The following is a 21,061-nucleotide window of genomic DNA, read 5'->3' as shown; positions in this document are numbered from 1 at the left end:
CAGACAGTCCCTTTTTCCTGCCCAAACTACAGCCCAATTTAATGCTCATGCAGGTGATGTTTTCAAGGGAGAAACTGCCTGGCCTGGACCCCATGCCAGTCCCTCCCCACTCTGGCACTTGACCCCTCCAGGAAGGCTGTGAACAGTCATGTCAGGGAGAAGGAGACGCAAGACAAAAGGACATTATTACGGTGCTTTTTCCGTTTTTCTTTTTGCACAAAAACAGTCCATTTATTCAAGTGTTCTCCAGCACAAGTACATTAGAAAGGAGCTTTATTATATTCTTCTGGGCACAAAAAAAAAAAAAAAATGTGATGAAGGCGGAACTGACAGACTTTCTACATCTGCTGTACGCATTGATCTCTTTAATTATTTCATAAACAGCTATGTCACGAGCATCACTTACACAGAGATACAACAGAACACCAGGGGGACGGGGCCGGGGGACCCGCTGGGGGCGGGGGGGCCCTCTCCCACGCCCCTCCTTGGATGTCCCAGAACCAGACTGTGAAATGTACATTATTATTTTCAATAAATAGAGAAGCAACCCTAAAAAAAAATACAGTGGTGAAAGGATGCTGGAACCAGGAAAACAAACAAACGGAAGAAGAAGGAGAAGGAGAAGAAGAGGAGAAGAGGAGGAAGAAAAAGAAGAAAAAAAACCCAAAGGAAAAAGAAAAAAAAAAAAGGAAAAAAAGAGGAACTGAAGAGAAAGGGGGGGGGAGGGGCGGGGAGGAAGTCCTGCATTTAGCTGCGTGGAATGTGGAGTAAAAGTGCTCTGCCGCCGGGGTCAAAGCGAAATCGTCTGTAACAGTAAAAGGTATTACCAAATCAGCTACAGAGTTTATTCTTCAGTATGAATACATGATTTCCCACAAATAAGTAAGCACCCGCTACTTCAATGCCTCAGCTAAAACACATGAAATCGCTCATTTAGTTTTCAAGTACAAAGTTAAAATGCCTTTTTAATAATAATATATCAGAGTAAAATAATAGTCTCTTTTAAACTCCACTACAAGAAAACAAAACAAACAGTCATTGTCCAGACAGCAGACTTAATTTAACAATATATATTTTTAATAAAATGTTTTAGCACCTTGTTGAGTCACCTCCTCCCTCTGCGTATTCTAAGAAATTTCGGCATTTTTTGGGTTGGTTGGTGAATTCTAGGGCTGTGCGACCGAATCAGTCTGGGACGTGAAATGGGACTGCGGGCGAGGCTTTTGATCCCTGCTCATCTCCTCAGGTGTGGGGTGGGGGGAGGGCTGGAGGCTGCTGGACTGGGGGTCGGGGGGAGTCACCCGCCTGCCCGTAGGGTGGAGCAGATTGGGGGGGGTTTTCCAGTTACCAGAGTTCCAGGAGTCCGCGGGCCTCCGTTCAGACAATTCAGCCCGTCACAACTAGCAAAGGGACCCTGCGTGCTCGTCCTCGGGGTTCAGACCTGCCTGTTCCTCTCACCCCAGAAGCCCCACTGCTGAGGGAAAGGTCACCAAACAAAGGCCCGCTTCGGCCAGGTCTCTGAGACACAAGGGGATGGGAGGGCTGCCCTCGCTTCCCAAAGACACCCAGGCTTTCCTTTACCACAATGTAAAGAGATTCGAGAGCTTCTGCTAGCATTGTGGAGTCAGTCAATCCTTGCCATTAATCTTCCCTCTTTCCTCCCAGACCCTGCAAACAGGCGTAGTTAATCCCCCTGCCTCCGCGGGGTCAGGCCATGCTAGCTCCAGGCCAGTCCTCCATAGCACCCTCCCATCCTGTGCTGGAGCAAAGCCTTCAGCTTTCCTGCCAAGGACAACTCCAGTGTCACCTCAAATCACAACCCTAGGAGCAACCAGACTAGACAATGCCCAAAGAAAAATTCAGATTCCTCACCTCCTGGGATCAGTATGGGGCCTGGCTAGAAACTCTCTTCTCGCCAGAATCTTGGGTCAGCTATCCCCCTGACCAAGGGAAACAGCCAGTCCTCTCCAGATCACAGTGCCAGGGAGGACCCAAGGCCCTAATCCACAGCTTGAGGGGGCTAACGACCCTCTGGAAGGCCCTAGTGCCATAGCAACTCTGGCCAAGCAGAACGGTGGCAGGAATTCAAAACCTCCTCCAAGATCTACTTTACGTATACTTAGATCATCAAGCATAGGAAGACTACGGGTTGCAGTTTTCTTGCAGAACACCTCCCAGAGGGCTCCACTGAAATATTCCCTCTCTTGCTCCTGCAACAGACCTTCTTGTGCTAGAGACGGTGGGTATTCCCATCTAGGCTTTCCCAGAACCGTCAGCAAAACAGGAAGGAGGGAGAGCAGTTCGATGTCCAACAGCCTTTCCTGCTGCCCGGTCTGCCTGTCCCAATCCACACCCTAGCGACTCACCAAGACTCCTACAGGCATTTCCACCAGACAACCACTCCCAGGCCTGTCTCAAAAGCTAAGAGGTCCTGGATGCTCTTTGGGGAAGTTTGCTTTCTAGAAGAATGTTCAATAGCAGGAAGACTCTGGGGTCTAGAGAGAAAAACAGATAGTAAGAGGCTCATGTCATCTGCTGACTGCAAGAACTCTCTCCCCACCTGAGTCTTCACCTGTGGTTCCCCCAGCCTACTGCTCTCCAGTCAGTCCCAAGGGTAAGGGGCTTAGCACCAGCCAGCTCAAGGCTGGCCCACAGGGCTCAGCAGCCGCCTGCGAGAGACTCACTTACTCAAGCAGGAGACTGATGGCTCTGTGACTCTGGCACAAGCCCCCGGCGACTTACCCCAGACAAAAACCACCAATCTCTTTGGCACCACCTTCCACTTGGCACCTGCAACAATTAGGGAGGCACCATCCTCAGTCCCTGGAAGCCCTGGTTTCCAGGGGTAAATGTCATCAGAAAGAAAATCCCACTGGGGACACACTCCAGAATTTTCCGGAGGCCTTCTTGGTTTCTCCTATTCCACGCTTCTATCCTCAGCTTTACGAACCACAGCAAGTGCAACGACCCCCGCCTTAAATCCTCATACAACCCTACGTCAGCCAAAGCACAAAGCCTTCAGAAGGCGACTGGATTTGTGTCCCCAGAAGCGCCCCACCCAGGGCTAGCAGCAGACTGTTGTGAGCATCTGAAGTGGTCAGGTTGGCACATTCCCAAGGTCCCCTGTGCCCTCCCAAATTCTGATGGGAGACCAGGCCTGTGGGTTGGGCTGGAAGAAAAGCTGGTGATAACTGTCATCTGGCCCATTCCAGGGCCCAGTCAGGTTGTTGGGACCAGGAGGAACAAGTGCTCTTATGTACATCAGCCACAACAACCAGGCCTCCTCCCAGCAAGCTGGCCAGCCCACACTAAGCCCTCAGGCTTGCCGTGTTCCATGGCTACCAAGTTTCTTCCCCACACCAACCCCCCCCCCCCCGCCCCCATGGGGTGGAGCTTGGACCATCAGGAAAGGCAAACTCCTTCACATAAGCAGTGGGGAAAAGGCCCAGGAGGGCCAGGAGAGCTGGGAAGTCTGTTTGCAGAGGAAGGCCCATGAAGGGCCGGTCCTGACACCGGGGGCTGTGAAGACCATAGCATTGGCCAGTGGGGGAGGGAGCACCTTGGACTGCCTGACGCAGCCCCTCCTCCCCGCAGCCCTCCTGGAGTGCTGCTGGTGGACCCAGGCCAGGAAGATGGGGCCCGGCTGGAGAAGGAGGGGGCAGGGCGAGCACCACAGTTAGGTACAGGGATTCCAACAAGGGAGAGGCAGAGGTATCCCCCCTCCTAGCTGCTCCAGCCCCAAGGGGGCTCATCATGGCCACCTGCCACCACGTCACAGAGCTGGCAGGAAGCACCTGGGTGGGATCTTAAAAACCAATCTGACCAGGAAACCAGTAGCTTGAAGCCCAGGACCAAGCACCTCTAAAAGGAACGGGAGACTGTGGCCACCAGCTGTGAGCTTACTCCTGAGCAACGAGCAAGGGATTCAAAGCCTTGGTTTAGTTTTGTCACCAATTGCTAATTTCCTTTATTCAAAAGATAAGTTTCACCGTCCCATTTTTTTTTTTTCCCCAATGGAAGCCCCCTGGCCAAGACAGACCTGGATGTCAAATTTTATTTTGGTTGGGGGAGAATAGGTAGGGGGAGTCGAGGGCTGACTTGACTGGTGCCTAGAGTTGCAGGTCAGTATCACAGGTTGCTAACAGAAGAATCTTTTGACATCACCAGGGGCAAAAGAGATAGAACGCTACCTGCTAGAGGAGAGCACCTGCGGAAATAAAACCTCCTCCTTTTCCTGCCTTCAGCACCTAGCAACTTCTGGGATTGACGGTCTACCTGCAATCAGGGCAACAGAGGTAAAGAGCTGCAGGGCCGACGCCACCAAGTCCTGAATCCTGGGGAGGAGCGCTGGGAGCCCCTGGCTGTGTGTGCGTGTGTGAGTGCGCCCATTCTGCATCGGTAGAAATCTGTTCCTGTGTATGCGTGTGGGATTGATTGATTGGTGTGGGGCTTATGTCTGCAGTGAGACCTGGGGCTCAGCACTCTGAGCCCCCTTGTCCCGCTCCCCACTACATAATATTTCTTATACATGACCCTATCTATGTATTTAATATAGCGCCTACCACCGTAGGCCCTATCTTTCTAGGGATGCGAACTTGGGACCATGTGCTTGACAGCACACCTCCCAGCCCTGCCAGTCCCAGGAGGTGCCATCCCCCCTCCCATTATAAAATATATATCTCTATATGCCACATATCTACACCCCATCTATCCAGGCAAGCATCTGCCCATTGGGCCCTCACCCTGGAGCCACCAACGCTGGCCCTGCCTACCGCCGACACCAGGCTGCCTGCCTCGGTAGGAGGTGGAGCCAAGTGTCCGCACACATGGGGCTCCAGGTGCTGCTGGCTCCAGGTGCGAGCACAGCTATCATCAGACCAAGTACTAGAAAAGAAATACACACCACTCCAATCATACACACGAGGAGAGAGATGGCCCGGTCCTCCCTCCAGCCCTGACACACGTGACTCAAGAGGAGGGGAAGTAGAAGAGAAGAGGGACGCGCCCAGAAGGCCGGCCTCAGGGGACTCCCCTGGCAGCCCGGCTTGTCGCTGCGCCCGGTGGCCCACCTGGCCCGAGGGGTGGGGAGCCAGGGCACCAGGGCCACCACTTACTCAGAAGCACCCTGCTCCCCGCACCTTGGTTTATAACCGAAAGGAAGGGGGGGTTGGGTTTTTGTTTTCTTAAAGAAAATCTGAAAACAAACATAATTATAACCAGAACCATAAGAATAATTATAACAAAAGGTGTCATCAGCCTCCCAGTATAAAACTGCAGCCTTTGGAGATGACCAAAAACATCACATTCCAGGGGCCGGAAGCCGCCTTGTGCACAGAGGGTGGATGGTGAGGGCCTCATAAAAGAACACACAAAAGGCGACTTAGACAGGAAAGCACCAGTACGTTTTGTATGTTTTTTTATTTGCTCCAGGTGGGGTTTTTAACGGTCACTTTCCCACACTCTGGATAATTTCTGATCCCACCACAAGGAGCCCTCGAATCGGCTAATGTGAGAAATTGGGAATGAAGACCCCTTTATCCTGCCATCTTGCCGAGGGAGTCTCCTTTTTTTTGGAAAAAAAAAAATCGAAAGGTTATTGCGTGAGCCTGGATGAATCCCACTCTCAGCCCTCCACGGTCCGGCCCACCCCGTCTCACCCGTTTTTGGCAGGGAGAAGTGGGAGTACGTGGGTCCCGAACTCTCCTCCTTCGCCTTGTTAAACACCAGGGGGAAAGCCCGCCATGGCAACGATTCACCTTCAAGCTGCCTCCCTTCTCCATCCAACGTTAAAACCCTTTGCACATAAGGCAACGTGGAAGCTGATGTTTTTACTCATCTCGCTGTTTTAAAGCACCATTATGAAGTCAGGTTGTACAGTAGTTAACAGTACCTTTTATATATATATCTCATATCTATCATATATATATAAACTGTAAACAAGAGGTAACAGCGGCTTCTAGAAACTGATTTTCTTCAAGGTTTCCTGTGTGGTAGGCACCTGAAATACTGTATAAAAGGGTCTTGTGTGATCTGTCTCCCTGCTGCTCGTTGGGCTCTGTTCTGCATGACCAGGAATGGTGCTGGCAAGACAGCTCAGCGGCTGGAAGGAAATTCTGCCGCTGAGCGTCACTATTTTCCGCCCCCTGCTTGTGCTCCTATCTGATCAGGCTAGAGACAACAACAAAAAAAGATATATAGTTAAAAAAAAAAAAAATCTCCAATATATAGATTTCTGTAGAATTTCCTTTTTTTTTCTCCTGTCCTTCCTCTGCAAGGTATTGTTACTATTTCCTGTTACTGGTTTTTGCTGCAATAAACCCTCTTGTTTCAATCACAGCAAGAAACAAAAACCCAAACGAACAGAAAACCCCTCTGAAAAGAGTAAAAAACAAAAGGTTTGACCAAAAAAAAAGGGGGGGGGAGAGATGGGAGGGAGCTTGGTTTTGTTTTTAAATAGGACTGAAGATTAACATTGAAAAATCAGGAGATGACGTCCAACCCTTTGTGCAAGGCAAAGCCCTCCGGTACTTCCGCCTCTGGTTTTTGTTTTAAATTTCCTTTTTCTCTTCTGGGTGCTGATACTTCTCTCCATCCTCATGTTGTTGGTGTTTTTGTTGTGTTTTGTGTTTTTTTTTTTGTTTGTTTAACTTTGTGTCACTACCTCAGTCTGCCCTCATGTCCCTTACACACAAGCAAAATATTCCTTCAGCGGAGCGAAGAGGTGGCGGATGACCGGCACGCTCCACGACCGGCCCAGCAGTCTCTGCCTCGCCAAGCGGCTCATGTTGGAGACATCGGTATAGTGGACAGGGAAGCCAAACACCCTGGGGAGAAAAGGCAGAAAGGGCAGGGGGTTGGGGGGGGTGATCGTGGGCGGGTGCGACCTGGCTGCATCTTCCGTCTTTTGTCACCCATCACGACCTGGGCCCCCTGACACTTGCCGTGCATCTGAAGGGAGAAGACACCCGCTGCCCGGGAGTGGCCACACAGCAGAAACAAAGTTAGCATTTGGGGAAAAACAGCTCCAGAGTCTGTCGGTAATAAACACACCTCCCTAGTACCTTCCCCCGAGAGCAAATACTTGACCAAGGAGCCGTGCTGCTGCCTGGCTAGAGAAGCTTCAGCCTTCCGTTTGCTCCAGGTGTGCGTGTAAAGGGTCACTTCGGCTAAACTGCGATTACACTGGGGGCGAGGAGGCCGTCTAGCCCACATGATTAGTTTATACCCAGTCAGGACGTGAGGCCATGTAGCCCGCCTGGTCCTGTGCCGTCCTGGTTTGTAAAGTCCCCAAAACAAGTAGTAAGAGTGGAGGAAGCTCCTGGGGCTGCACTGTTTCCTGGAGGTTTAGCAGGACCCCTTGGGAGCCATGGCCCCCTGAACGGGTTTCCTAGACCCCTGTGACCCTGGGGCTGGCCTTACAATGCACAGGAGCGTCTGCCCACCCCCACCCCTCCAGGAACCTGCCGTGTTGGGAAATGCTCAAGTGGCATCTGTGGAAACTACAAGCCCAGCCCAAAGGGGCAGCGATTCCTCCCTCAGAGGCAGCAATCACCACGCGCCACGCACCCCAGGACACAAGCACGTGGCCTTGGGTACTACCTTTCCATTTCAGTGCACCATAAGATGTCCTCTTTCTCATTCATGAAGACGGGGAAATGCTGGTCTTTGCCCTGCTTTATGGAGTTCGACCTAGTAGTAATGGTCCTCACTTTGCTGAACTAGAAGACGAGAAGAGGAAAAGAGGAATGAGCACTCACTCGCTGGCCATGCATCTATAACATGTGCACCAGGCATTTGCCAGGACGGGAGAGTCAAACACTGACAAGGCCTGGTCCGTCCAGGTGGCCGGGTCAGACTCCAGTGTGAGCCTCCGCAGATCCCACTGCCCTGCTCTTCTTTCCACTTTGAAGTCACCCGGCCATTCTTAGTCCGGTCCCACTGGCCAAGGACTTGAGAGGTAGCAGCTTGAGCCACTGAACCTCCTAAGTCTTCTAAGAATGGGTTCTAGCACAGGTGTAGCGAATTGCAGGCAGAAAGGATGCCAAATCACTGAGGGGCTCCTGACAGACACCTCTGGGGTGCCAGCAGTCCCGGATGCTGGCGCCTGACCTCATGGAACCTGACGCCTGGTACACTCACTCCGGGAGATTTCTCCAGAGAGAAGTGCAGCTTCCACATCACAGGAGAACGCACCATTCTGAAGGCTTGTGCAATAGGTCCTGGCCAAAAGATTTAAGAGCCCTAGGAGATCTAGGGACCTTGGCAAAGACTTCTGAAGTGTCTGCGTCCCACAGGACCAGCAGGCAAGCTCAGCGAGGATGGGCTGAAGGCCAGGAAGGATTTCTGGTCTCTCTCCTTGCCCTTCAGGCTGTCCCCTGGGTCCTCCCCTCTGGCCGACTGGGTGTGTGACCCCGTGCCACCTCCTAAACTGCCTTCTCTGCACTAGCTACAGACACTGCCCTGGGAAGCACACTGGCTCATCCTGCCCTCTCTCCCCTTCTCCCTACCCCCCAGCACAGGGCTTTGGCGCCGGGGCTAACCTTGGCTATCCTGCCGTGCTCCAGACACTCCTGCAGCTCCAGCTTATCATTCACAGTGGATGCCAACGGCCTAGGAGGCAGAAAGAGAAGATAACGACAGAGACCAGGAGAGCAACAGGGATGCGCGTGGCGGTACCGGCCCAGCAGCCAGGACTCACACGGAGAGGTGAGAGGACCGTCATCACCCCCCACACACATCGTGACCCCTTCAAACTCCCCCAGAACATATGCACACACACTGCAGCCGTCTACGGGCAGTCCACCAAGCATTAATCCTTAAAGGGAAATTCCACAGTGGTCTCAATCTACAGATAAGCAGATAATGCCTGCCCAGAAAAAGGAAAACCCAATTACTTTTGTGCCAGTCATCTTAAAATACACTGAGTTCTAAAAATACCTTTTACGGGGCGCCTTGGTGGCTCAGTCAGTTGAGCATCTGACCTTGGCTCAGGTCATGATCTCAATCAAGCCCCGCATTATTGAGGGAGGGAGTGTCAGCACTCAGCAGGGAGTCTGCTTGTCCCTTTCCCTCTGCCCCTCCCCCCAACTCCTATGCTAATTAATTAATAAATTAAAATCTTAAAAAAGAAAAAAGGTATCCCCCCACAAAGCAAGCTTTGGGGGGCAACCAAATGTTCTGTTCTTGACTATGGTGAGGGTTGCATGGGTGTGCACACTAGATGAAATTCATCAAAGCGTGTACCTTCACTTCTGCAGTTCCCAGAAGACTAAAACTCTGTGACGCTGAACATGTCACCTTTTGGAGGGCAGAGCATATCACTGAACATCACCTTTGGCGCTGACCTTTTCTGACATTTCACACAAGTCTACCATCTCAGCATGGGGCCCACAGGGACCCCAGGCCAAAGTGCACACCTCCAGCCTCCACCCCATTTATGCACACACACATTCTACGTGGATCCACATGGCACCTCTGCTCCCCCTCGAAGTTCAGGGTTCTGGAATTTTAGAGTTGGAAGAAGGAGGGGAGAACAATCCCATAGGACCCAGGTCTGGGAGGAGACACAGAGTTCGTGGCTCCATGAAATACTGGACTACATGACCCAGTCTACTCTTTCAGAACACACCTACAGCTTGGGAACTTAGGAGGGGGCACTAAATAGTCTGCAGGTCAACCCTCCCCCAGACAGGTCTCCTTCCCATCAATAAGCCCTCATAAAACATAGGAGCTTTGCCAAACGGGTATGACTGGGGATGTTCCTACAACTTCATGCTAATGGCTGAGGGGGACAGAAGGCTGAGGCCAGATCACACGATGTTAACGATCTATAGATATAGCAAGGGTGACAATCCACTCTTAGAACATTCTGGAAAATATTGTGCTGCATCACAGATATTTAGATAGGGTGGACCCGACTCTGCTCTTGAACTGCTAATGCTCAACCAGAATTCCTTTCTCCTCATAAGCCTTTTTAAAATCCAACTATTATACTGAAGAAATCCTTATCTTCATTCCTGGACATGAACATCTCTACCTGTGTAATCGAAACAAAGAACATCTTTCCAACAAAGGATCTGAAGCCAACAAAGTGCGTGGATAGTAAGCAAAGTGGGACCCTCTGAGCTGCATGGAGCTACTTCGAGATTCCCTCTCCTGGAGCAGGTGTGGCCCAGCTGTGGGCACTGCTCTTCCCCACCCCAACTCCACCCTCCACAGCTTACCTCTGGAGACTAAGGACGAGCAGATTCTAGATACGTCACCAGTGCAGGAGAACCAACTATGTAACTCAGCAGCACAGTGATTCTCCTATTTCGACCCCTATTTCGACCTATTTCGACCCCTAGGTTTCTCAGGCAAGTATTTTCTATACCCTGACTCCCGTTCTCCCTCAAGGAGAAGAAAACAGAGAACATGGTAGAGCAGCAAGCTGGTCAGCAGGGGAGGGTGTGCCCAAGCGGGCTCACTCAGTGACCTCCTCCTCCTTGGGCCGAGCTGCCTGCAGACACCAACCCGCAGCCACCCCAGGCCCGGGCACTCTCACCAACCTGTTCATACCAGGAAGGTTCCCCCAGAAGTAGCGGGCCCTGTGTGCAGCTGACACTTCTTTGGCATCAATCATCACAGGGTTGGACTATAAAACAGGAGAAAGATTAAAGATCAGAAAGAAAGGAATAACAGATTATGCCAGGAAATTTTGCTAGCTGAGAGCCTTACAGCCTGAAAGGCACTTGCTTTCTCCTTTCTCTCAGGAAGCCACGCAGTGGGACTGCCTGAAGCCTCCAGGAAAAGCCAGAATGGAATCCAGCCACATTCCACATGCTCTCATTAGAACATTCTAGAGCACTGTAGTCTAACTGAATATTCTGTGATGATAGAAATGTTTTTTGTCTGCACTGTTCAACGGAGTAGCTGCAGGTGGCTAATGAGTACTTGAAATGAGGCTAGAGCGACTGAGGAATTTTAATGTTAACTCAAATACCACACAGGGCTGATGGCTACCCTACTGGACTACGTACCTCTAGCTGACCCAGAGGCTCTGGGCAGGAAAGTTCCAATGAGTATGGACATGTTTGCTCTATGTCCAGATTACAAGCCAAATATACGTTTGTTTGCATTTTAAGAACATCAGCTTGAGGGGTTACTGACCCCATGATTCTGGATCACGGCCTTGAGCTCCCAGACCATCTCCCCGCCCTCCCAGCAACCGAGAATGCATCTGGCCACAGAGACCCTCTGTGTGTGGTTCCAACCCGGCTCAGCACTGACAAGGGACCCACATCATGGGGAATAAATCCAGGTAAGCCATTTTTTTTTTTTTTTTTTGTAAACTTCCTAAGTGCCACAGAGCATCTGTCATGGTGCCAGGGGAACAAGGGCAAGCCATTCTGGTCAGGGAAAACGGATTTGGCCATCTCGAAGATTTCCCCCGTGAAACACCACACAGAACCCCAAACTCTAGGAGTCTGGCACCCCACCCTATTTGGGAATGGTGAAGCCCTTCCAGCCCTGAGGCCCACACCCACATACTACCTCTCAGAGTCAGACCACCAGGTTCTTTCCAGGGGGATCCTCTATCAGTGTTTCCTCCCTATCTAACCGGGAAGCCCTGAGCTTCCCGAACAGGCCCCTTGCAAAGCAGAAGTCACCAGTCCCCAGCTCCACAATGCAGATGAGACAGGGATAAAGCAGCAGCCCAAGGTAGAAGCCATTAGAGAGCTGGCCAAACCAAGGTTGCTGGCTATACCTCGAGAAATCGCGAGATGTCCCTCTTGTCACTAACGCCCATGGCCACCACATTCTCAAAGAGCCAGAAGAAGGGGCGGTCATCTCCCTCCTTGGGCCGCGCATCATGCAGCAGGCGGTAGAACTCAAAGAAGAGCCGGCCAGTGCCCTCTGAGAGGTCGGAAGAGAAAGCCATCAGCTGGGGCTGTCTGCATGGGACAGTGGTGTGGCTCGGGCACAGGGAGGGCAAGGGAGGACAGGGTCGTCGGGAGTAGCCGTCCCAGGGCAGAAATATCCAAGGAGGAAACCTACGTGCGGAAGCACCAGCTCAGAAGGTGGAGGGGTGAGTGCGGCACCTACCGTAGAGTCCTTTACGGGCAGGATTGACGATGGAGAGATCATTGCAAGGACTGCCCCCAATCACCAGATCGAACGGGCCCCACTCCTGGATCTGGGAGGATAAAGGTAATGGGATGGCCTGATGTCCGGGGACAGAGGCAGAAAGGAAGAAGGAAATTATCTGTGGATTCGGCAAAAAAGTACTTTGGCATGGGAGAGAGGAGACCCAGCTGCTTGGTATGCCCACTACATACACTCGGATGTACATACTACACACACACACACGCACACACACACACACACAGCACCATGGACAAGTCACTGAGGCTGAGTTCAGTTTCTGAAACAAAGTGAAGGGATCCAACTGGATCATTTCTGAGGCCAGCAGGGGAACAGTGTGCTCCCAACAGAAAAAGCAGCCACTTAGAGGGGGAAGGCGGTCCGGGCTAAGCAGCTGCATGTGAAGGTAGTTTGTGCTTCTGTGCACTTTGGGCAGGGTTGCTCGGGCCACCTGAACGCCCTCCAAAAGCCCTTGGTCATCCCTGAGGGCCTGCAGTTACAGGGGTAGACACAGATAACTGGAAAGGCAAAGGGTCATCTGGGCAAGACTCTGCCAAAGCCATCTCCTACCCCCTGCCGAAATGGAGGCTGGTAAAGCTGTTGCCCAAAGTACCGAGAAAATGGGAACTGAAGCACTGTGCTGCAAAGGCCCTGCAGCTAGCCAGGGGGCAGCCAGGGCCTAAATCCTGGGCCTGCTCCCAGTTCCCATTTGGATTTGCTCATTTTCCTCTCCAGACAGGGAACATGGCAGAGGAGATAAGACTGGGGTGGGGGTGGGGGGGAGAAAGGAAAAGAGCAGGTGAGCAAAATGCAAGGTGGCTACTGCCGCCCTCAGGAGCAAAGTGCAAGGAACGCAGAGGAGGTGGGGCGGGTCCCACTACACGGACATACATGCTTCTGCGTGACGCTGCGGACGTCCCCGACGTACATGATCTTCCCCTGGTGCCGTACCATGCCCACCGTGATGGAGTCCTCGCACACCTCGGAGGCGATGTAGCGGTCCACCTGAATCCCCAAGTCCTTCAGCACCAGAAGCCCTGTGCCAGCCAGTAGAAGGCACGGTCACTGGGGCTGCTTGCCAGCATCCTGGTCTTTGCAGGGGGCTCTCTAGTCGGCTGGACACGTGGGCCAGCAACAGCCTTGAGCCTCACCCTGCCTAGGAAGCTGCAGGATCCTCCTGGATCCTATTTTATGCCTACTTTGATCTACTTAGAAGGCTGTCAAGACCAGACAAGAGGTGGTTTCTGGAATCGGAGAGAACAGCAGGTAACTTTTTGGGTGGCCTTTGTTGTTCCTACATCCTGCATCTGACTGTTCCTTCCTCACCCCCCACCAGCTATGGCCTCCTGCTGTGATTCCACCCATCCTCCAAGACTCAACACAAATGCCACCTGCTCTAAAAAACGTTTCATCACCCCCACTCCCCCACACCCTGCAGCCCCCTGGAAGCAACCCCCCTCCTCTGGAGACCCCCAGCACTTTGTATAGCTCTCCACCTCATCAGAACAGTGGGTATTTCTACTTCAGCCCTTCTCTTGGGTGGTAAATGCTCTTCAGACAGAGAAGGAGCTCATCCGTGTTTTCCTCCTGAGTGAACTACACTCACTTCCTTGCCATGATGGCTTCACAACTGTTTGCTGAATTGAGGGCAAGGAAACCATTAGAACAGACCCTGAGAGTTTCTGGAGAAATCGGGTACAGCAGCACCATTTCCACTGTCCCCACAGATTCCCCCCGCCCCCTACGAAGGAGCTTTTATAGCCTCTTGGGGTGTGGTGTGGTTTATGTGGGCCTTAAGGTTCTGGCAGGGGAAACCAAGGCTGTAAATTAACTTCTCTAGGTTTATAGAATATCAACGCTGAGCTGAGAACAGAACATAAACATCTGGCCTGGGACGCCACCATGTCCCAGCCGTCTCCCTTTGGTCATGTGAAGACACAAGTTCTAAGGAGGGTTATTCCTTTCTTAAGAATGGAGAAGCCATGGGCTGGCCTGGGGACACGGCAAAGGGATGATTATGTGTCAGTAACACCTTTTGGGAGGGTTCTCTGGCAAGGTCAAGAACCACATAAAACAAACTTCCTAAGGGTGCCCAGCACTCCCTACAAGAGAATGGTTTACGTATATAATGATGTGTGTGTAACGATGCTTGTCACAGGCTGCTCATAATAGAGAAAAAATAGTAAACAACCCAACAGAGGGTTAGTTAAATTACGGTACTTTCACCCAGTGGAATCTGATGCAGCATTCACAAATAAAGGATATAGTTCCATATTAACATGAAAAAGCAGTCACGATATCAAATAAAAAGGCGAGTTACAACACAGTGTGCATTTTACTATCCTTTCATTTTATTTTTCTATCTCCGTAGGATTCTAAAAACACATACACATATGTGCACTGAAAAAAAAAATAGAAGATATACACCAAAATGCTAATTATAGATTTATGGGTGATTTAAATATTCTTTAAACTCTCTTGTTGATCTTTTTTTTGTTTTTGTTTTTGTTTGTTTGTTTTTTTTACCATGACTGACAGTCATCGTACATAGAACGCTGCCTATGTTTTCGTTTTGGTCGCCGAGTCTGTCCTTTTGAGGCTTTGTGAAAATCTTCAATAACCTCTGACTAGCGATCACCCTGTCCTCTGCTGGAGCGCCTCCCCCACTGAGAAATGGTGTCCACCAGACATGGTGGTTGACCACTGACTGTACTTCTCACTGAACACAAAAAAAGTTTCCTCTGAGGGGTAACACTTTAACAGCTGTAATGTTAACTAGCATTCTGCTTTGCCAGAATTAAAACATAGGTGATCCCTCAAGTGGAGCTCCCCCATCCCGGGGTGGGGCTGGTGTGCCACACACTCACCTGTAGCAATTCCATCAAATAGAGACAGCACCCGGATGGGCTTCCTCTTCTCGGCTGGGACAGGCGGGTAAACCTTCGGAGGGTCCTAGGCAGCGAGCACAACAGGCCAGGTGAACGCCTGAGAGTACATTGCAGGTCTGCACCCAGGGCTGGCCCTCCCGGCCGACTAGGCCCACTCTGGCCTTCTGAACCCACACCCTTGCAAGCGGCACAGGTGCTTCTGCCTGTTGCCTGGGGCCCCATGAGATGCTCCTGCCAGGTCTGAGCCTGCCCTCTGGCTCCAGCAGGGAGGAGGTGAAAAGAGGCACCCCAGGCCCAGCACTCACAAATTCCTGGTCGTGGTTATTGGCGAAGAACATCTGGAGCCGTGAGGGCCAGTCATCCCGCCGCCGCAGTAGTCCGTAGGTGCCCTTGTGCCCGCACATGTAGCAGTTCCAGGGGTCCTCCTTGATGGCTGCCTGGGCGGCCCCCGGCCCCACTAAGAGATCCACACACTCCACACAAAAGCACCTGGAAGGAAGCCCAGTGTGGCAGGGGGGGCCTCTAAGCCCCAGATGGAGCCTGGCTGGGGAGGGAGCCGCTACAGGGTGGGCCAGGGAGGGGTGGGAGGGGTTAGCCTGGGAGGGGTTAGCCAGGGAGGGGAGAGGAGGGGGGGAATGGTGGGGAGGGACCCTCACCTGCAGCAGTTATTGTTCCCACACATGAGCACCTCGCGCCCCCCACAGCAAATGGTGCAGTAGGACTGGTAACCATCATCATCGTACTGGTATGCGCACTCCAGGAAGCAGTTCTAGAGGGCGGGGCAGAGGGTCAGAGACCACCAGGCTACAGGCAGCATGGTCAGGGCAAAGGCAGGCTTTGAACCCAGCCTCGGGGCCCTCACCTGGGAACCTCAACTCGTTCTTGCAGACACGAGCCTGCCAACCTCTTGAACCACGGACCTGGGAAGAGGCTAGCAGGTCTCGCAACCCACAGCAGTGTGTGAGAAGGACAAGGGCAAGGCCAAGGAGGGGGCGGCACCCCCTTGCTCCTTGCTATAGCCCTGGGCTTTTTTCCTGGGGCCCCAAGGACACGGCAACTCACCCACTTGTCAGCCACTCTCTACCCTCCCTCCACCCTACTATCCCATACTAGGGACTGTGACACAGTGAGCCCATATCTGGGGACCCAAATGGGCTCTGGAGGGAGAAAGAATCTTCCCCTCCTTGGGGAGGACAGATAACACTGTCGAACACTCTGAAGCCCAAGGGTCTGTTTTATCAGGACTCTGTGTCCAGAGCAAACCATGGTGTCAGCATGGCAGCTACTTTAGATGACTACAAGACCAAAGAGCTGAGAAGGTGCAGACAACCGGGGACTGAGGGCTGCCTTCAACCACGTCCCTGCTGGATGTACCCCTACCTTACAGTTTTGGCACATTCCTCCGACAAAGAGAGGGTGTTCCAGGGTAACATTGAGGCTCCCACAAGAGATGCAAATGTCTGGAAAGAGTAGAGAAAGAGTGAATGTCTTTGAAGGGCCCCTTCCCACCTTGGGGTCAACGCTCAGCTCCAGAAAAGCTACAAGAAAAGGGTGTGCTGGGGCAGCAGCCCAAAAAAGAAGGCAGACAAGAGTCTGGGAGGGTACCCCATGCAACAGGGAGGCATCGTGGCCCCAATCTCGAAGCCCACTCAGCTCTCAGGGCAGCAATGCCACCCATCCAGGAAAGGCAGTAATTCGAGGACAAGAACCTGCCTATGAGAAGAGGGCCTGGACCCTGGGTGACTCTGGAGATTGTCCCTGGCCAGTCCTTAAGTCTTATGCCCTGCCCCCATCTCTGCCAGTCCTGAGGGCCCCGAGCCAGACAGACTAGGCCAAGGGAGACAGATGGGAGATGCTCTAGAGACCACTGGATGAAAGAAGGCCAGAGGTCATGAATTCAAGCAAATCCAAGAAGAGGCCACCCTTCTCTGACGCACTGGAGTTCCCACACCCTAACGACCAGCCGTGCCACTGGTAGGAAAGATGGCAGCCCCAGGAAGACAGCTGTGTGTGCAAAGCAGGGTGGGGGTGGTGGCATAAGCAGGAGAGACGCTCTCACTGGGTGCCAAGGTCCCGTGACGTTCAAACCTTTCTAAGCACCTATGCTATTCTGCACCAGGCACCACACTAGGAAGCAAGCCCTGCGGCCAGACCTGGGGGCGACAGACTATGTACTCCCCAGGAGGTCAAGGCCCATCAGGACTTACCCTCGATGTTCCGGCACTTCTGCCGCACTTCGTACACCAGCCGCTCTGCGGAGGGGAGGAGAGCCCAGCATCAGAGGGGGCTGAGGGGGCCATGCCCGCTCCTCTGAATGCCAGCCTCGCCGAGCCTCTCTCTCCAGAGCCAGGCCAACTACCTCTTGTGCGTTCATCAATGATCTCCTTGACCTTAGGCTTCTCAGTTGTGCTCTTTCGGGGCTTTTTGGCTGGTGGGGGTGGTGCATAGGCAGCTGCCTCGGGTTCGACCCACATGTCTGTGTAAACTTCTTTGTAGGGGTTCTTCTCTTCTGGAGAGGGAAAGCAGGGGACGTGATCATGGCCGCTGACAAGCAGTGCCAGCTCCCTCCCCTCCTCTATTCTGCCTACAAAGGCGTGCCACTTGCTCCCCAAATTGTTCTAGCTCCCAGCTCTCCAGTGCCAACAAGCCAACGGGAGCAGCTTATTCTGAGCCCCGGAGCAGCACTGCCCCTATCCTGACCCCAGGGAAAGGGAGTTTGCAGCCACTCCCCCTGGGCCACTCCACCTAAGAGTTGGCAGCTCTAAGCAGGGCCTTCCCAACCCTGGCATGGAGCTGCCTGGCTGGCAGGGGTCCCAGAAGGCTAGCCTGGGCACCTGCATTTACCTTCGGGTGGCTCCAGGCCCTTGGGGCCAGAAGGCTGGAACCCTCCGAGAGCCCACTCGATCATCTGTTTGTTCTGCACCTCCACGGCCTTGGCAGTGTCGCTCTCATCGCTGTCATGGCACGCCGGGAACAACTTCCCCGCGCGGCTACTGGCCACCTGGAGAGCAACATGTACGGGGGAGGGTGTGAGGACAGGCTGGCGGACAGCAGAAGTGGCCTGGGGAAAGAGCTGGGAGAAGGGGTAGGGGAGGGTCACAGGAGAACTTCAGAGGAGGGGAGTGCAGAAAGGGGCAAGTGATGGAGGTGGAGGGTGGGGGGACAAAAGGGAGTCACAAGGGCCTTGCAGGTAGACCCTGTGCCCAGGCAGGTCTAACCTCTGCTTTTAACTCCTGCTGCCAGACTAACCAGGAGTCCCTGCTGCCTCAGCCTCCTCGGCGTGGAGGGGCACTCACCTGCAGGACCTCATAGATGGCTTTGCGGTACATGGGCTGCTTATTGTAGGTAGCCTGGTGGAAAGCGCTGCAGAAGGAGCTCAGCGGCATCAACTTCTCAACACACACCTAGAGAACCAGCCATGTTTCTCCTCCTGCCAAACCCAGCAAGTCCCTACCATGTGCCTGGCAATGGGCAGGTACTGGGGCCTTAAGACTCAGCCTCTGCCCTTGAGAGGACCAGATAGGTTGATAAGTAATTACAGGATGCTCAAAGGAAGAGTCCAACCCAAACGTAGTGGTGGTAGTGGTGGTGGGGGACCTGAATGCAAGCAGGAAGGGAGTTCTGGAAGGCAGGAGTTTGGCAGGTACCCCAGGGCAGCCTGGTTTTCTCCAGGGCTTCTTCCAGTTACCGGTGTCGAGTGGGGGCGAGCAGAGCCCACCTCTCCCACCCCAGTTCCAGATAGAGCCCCCAGCCCAAAACCACAGGCCCGAGGACCAAGACCCATCCCTCCCTGAGGCTCCCACCAAATCCCACGACTCACCACCGAGAACTTGCCGTCTCCAAACCACATGACCCAGCGGGTGCCTTCAGCTGCTCGGCTCCGGCCCGTCATCCACCAAGACACAATGCGGCCTGGCCACCAGGAGAAGCCCCGAAGTTTCCCCCACACCAGCTCCCCAATGCCAAAGCCCCGGCCGTCCTGGAGCCCCAAGGAGCAGAAGTCATTACGCGGTGGTCACGAGGCCCTGCCACCCTGATCCCCCCGTGGCAACCCCAGCCCTGGGCATCTGAGGGTCAGGACAGCCAGGAGGGAGCTCCATCTGAACCGACCAGGACAGAGCAAGACTGGGGAGACGAAGAGGCCTGGGGTCAGGTGGAGAGAGGAGAGCAGGACGGGAAGAGCTGGCAGTGGAAGGACCCAGGAAAGAGCTGGCCGAGGCAGGTGAAGAAGCGAGCCGCTCACCTCGTACTCCGGCTCATCGTCGGCTGCTTTGGTGGTGTTCTTGTCCCCAGCATCTGCCCCCACGGGCTCAGGTGTGGTGGCCACAGTGGGGGATGCAGGGTCGGTGGGCTGCTGCACTGCGGGAGGGCTGGCCTCCTCCACCTTCTGAGACTCGCCAGACCCCTGGTTTTCTTCCACAGCATTCATTACTGCGATCACCTTGGCTTTCTTCTCAGCCTGGAGAAACAAGGAACAGAAGTTACCTTGACCTCTCCAGGTTAGCACAGCCACTTGATACTGGGAGGAGTGGGAGAGGGGGCTCTTATCAACCTCTTTGTGGTCTGGAGACAGTGACAGGGAGGTCAAGGGCAGAGTTCTTTGCTCAGCAACTCGATTGGCTTGCCACAGAAAAAAATGGGAAAATCTGAGGTGGGTTGGTAAACTCAAGTCATTTGGCTGTTTTCCAACCTTCTCTTGTGCCTCTCACGAAATCTTTCTCCATCAGTCAACATCATCAGTTGTCCACCCTCTGACATGGAAAGATTTATTCTATTCAAATAGTCATTGCACGCCTTAGCTCAAGCACAGATCCTTGCTGCGTCCTCTTCTATCCTACTTCCCAATCACGAACTGGATCCTCTCGTCTTTTTTTTTTTTTTTTTTTTTTTTAAATATTTTCCTGGGCAATCTACCCCTTCTATTCCTGGTCTTGGCTTCCAGACCACAAATCTAGTTTTGTCGTGATGTCTACGATCATGAAATCACTGCTCTGCGTCCCCCTCTGCTTGAACACCACGGCAAGCCCTGTCAGAGTTTGCCTGCTCCCACGCTATTCTGGAATCTTAGGATCCTATCAAACGTACATTATCAGATTCATCGCTTCTTTCTACACACACCTTTCAGATCCATCAATGCATTTATTCTTTCAAAAATGGTTTATGGAGAACACACTACAGTTCACGCATCCTCTCTGCCATCCTGAGAAATTCACAATCCAAAACCAATCATGCTCCCATTTGGACAGCCTCCATCCATTCACTGTCTGGCGCTCATCCTTCCCAAAACCTGCTCCAGGATTCCCTAAAGCAGAGCATGAAATCCTTAGCTCTAAGAACCAGTCAACCTAATCTCACCCCAGAGACTGAATCTGAGGGACCCATGAACTCAAACTTTAAGGCTCTGCACCTGTTTCCACCACCTTCGGAGAAAAACCTCCCAACCTCAGCATACTTTCAATATGACTCCCCAGAGAGTTTAGAACTGTGACTGGAAGCCCACCCTCAAGACTACACAAGAGAATGGGAGAGGCACTTGGAGTTGAAGCTAGTCTAAGCTAGATGTCGGAGCATCTACGTTCCGGTCTTTGCCTTGCAACTCACTCAACAGCTGATTCTGGAGCAGTCCTTTCTCAAGAGTTGCTCCAACCTAAAAAAGCAATTGATCTAAAGGATTTCTATTGAACTTCTCTGACTGGTTTAAGAATCGGACGTATCTAAGTATCAAGAATGCCAAGGACTCTCCAAAGCTGTTGATGGACTCCCAAACCCTAGAGTCCCTGGTTAAGAACCTTTGTGCTGAGCCCAAAGGTCTACTGTGTTGTTGATTCATTTTGTTTCAGTCTTCCAGTCTTTATCTCCGGCCACCAACCAAACCTACTTCTGGTGGAGTCCTTGAACCCTGGAGATGGAAATCCTAGTTTTTTCCCTAACAGGATTCTAAGACGGGCTAATGCATCCTTTGCCTCCAGCCCACAAAACAGCTGGGAAAATGAGCCGGATGCCAGCAGTGGAAGAATGCAGAGCAACTGCTCTTCCTGCCTCTCACCTGC

The 21,061-nt window shown here is 52.7% G+C and overlaps 1 protein-coding gene across 8 annotated transcripts in view; it reads right to left on the bottom strand.

Moving 5' to 3' along the window:
* Positions 1-203: 203 nt before the first annotated feature.
* DNMT3A (DNA methyltransferase 3 alpha) overlaps positions 204-21,061 on the bottom strand; it is a 104,277-nt gene continuing 83,419 nt past the window's right edge. For all 8 annotated transcript variants that reach the window (XM_025983897.2, XM_072767511.1, XM_072767506.1 and 5 more), the window contains 17 exons: positions 19,255-19,470; positions 18,832-18,990; positions 18,308-18,415; positions 17,856-18,012; positions 17,371-17,520; positions 17,219-17,263; positions 16,392-16,471; positions 15,668-15,780; positions 15,317-15,500; positions 14,991-15,075; positions 13,015-13,160; positions 12,085-12,175; positions 11,747-11,895; positions 10,548-10,633; positions 8,541-8,610; positions 7,600-7,718; positions 204-6,824 (listed from right to left, as the gene is read on the bottom strand). In XM_025983897.2, the coding sequence (XP_025839682.2) occupies positions 6,683-6,824; positions 7,600-7,718; positions 8,541-8,610; positions 10,548-10,633; positions 11,747-11,895; positions 12,085-12,175; positions 13,015-13,160; positions 14,991-15,075; positions 15,317-15,500; positions 15,668-15,780; positions 16,392-16,471; positions 17,219-17,263; positions 17,371-17,520; positions 17,856-18,012; positions 18,308-18,415; positions 18,832-18,990; positions 19,255-19,470 (2,100 nt within the window). In that variant the 3' untranslated portion in view covers positions 204-6,682. The remainder of the gene's footprint in view (positions 6,825-7,599; positions 7,719-8,540; positions 8,611-10,547; positions 10,634-11,746; positions 11,896-12,084; positions 12,176-13,014; positions 13,161-14,990; positions 15,076-15,316; positions 15,501-15,667; positions 15,781-16,391; positions 16,472-17,218; positions 17,264-17,370; positions 17,521-17,855; positions 18,013-18,307; positions 18,416-18,831; positions 18,991-19,254; positions 19,471-21,061) is intronic.

The sequence above is a fragment of the Vulpes vulpes genome, chromosome 8 (assembly GCF_048418805.1).
Source record: "Vulpes vulpes isolate BD-2025 chromosome 8, VulVul3, whole genome shotgun sequence".
In the NCBI taxonomy this organism is placed as follows: domain Eukaryota; kingdom Metazoa; phylum Chordata; class Mammalia; order Carnivora; family Canidae; genus Vulpes; species Vulpes vulpes.
This window is presented reverse-complemented; position numbering and strand designations above follow the sequence as displayed.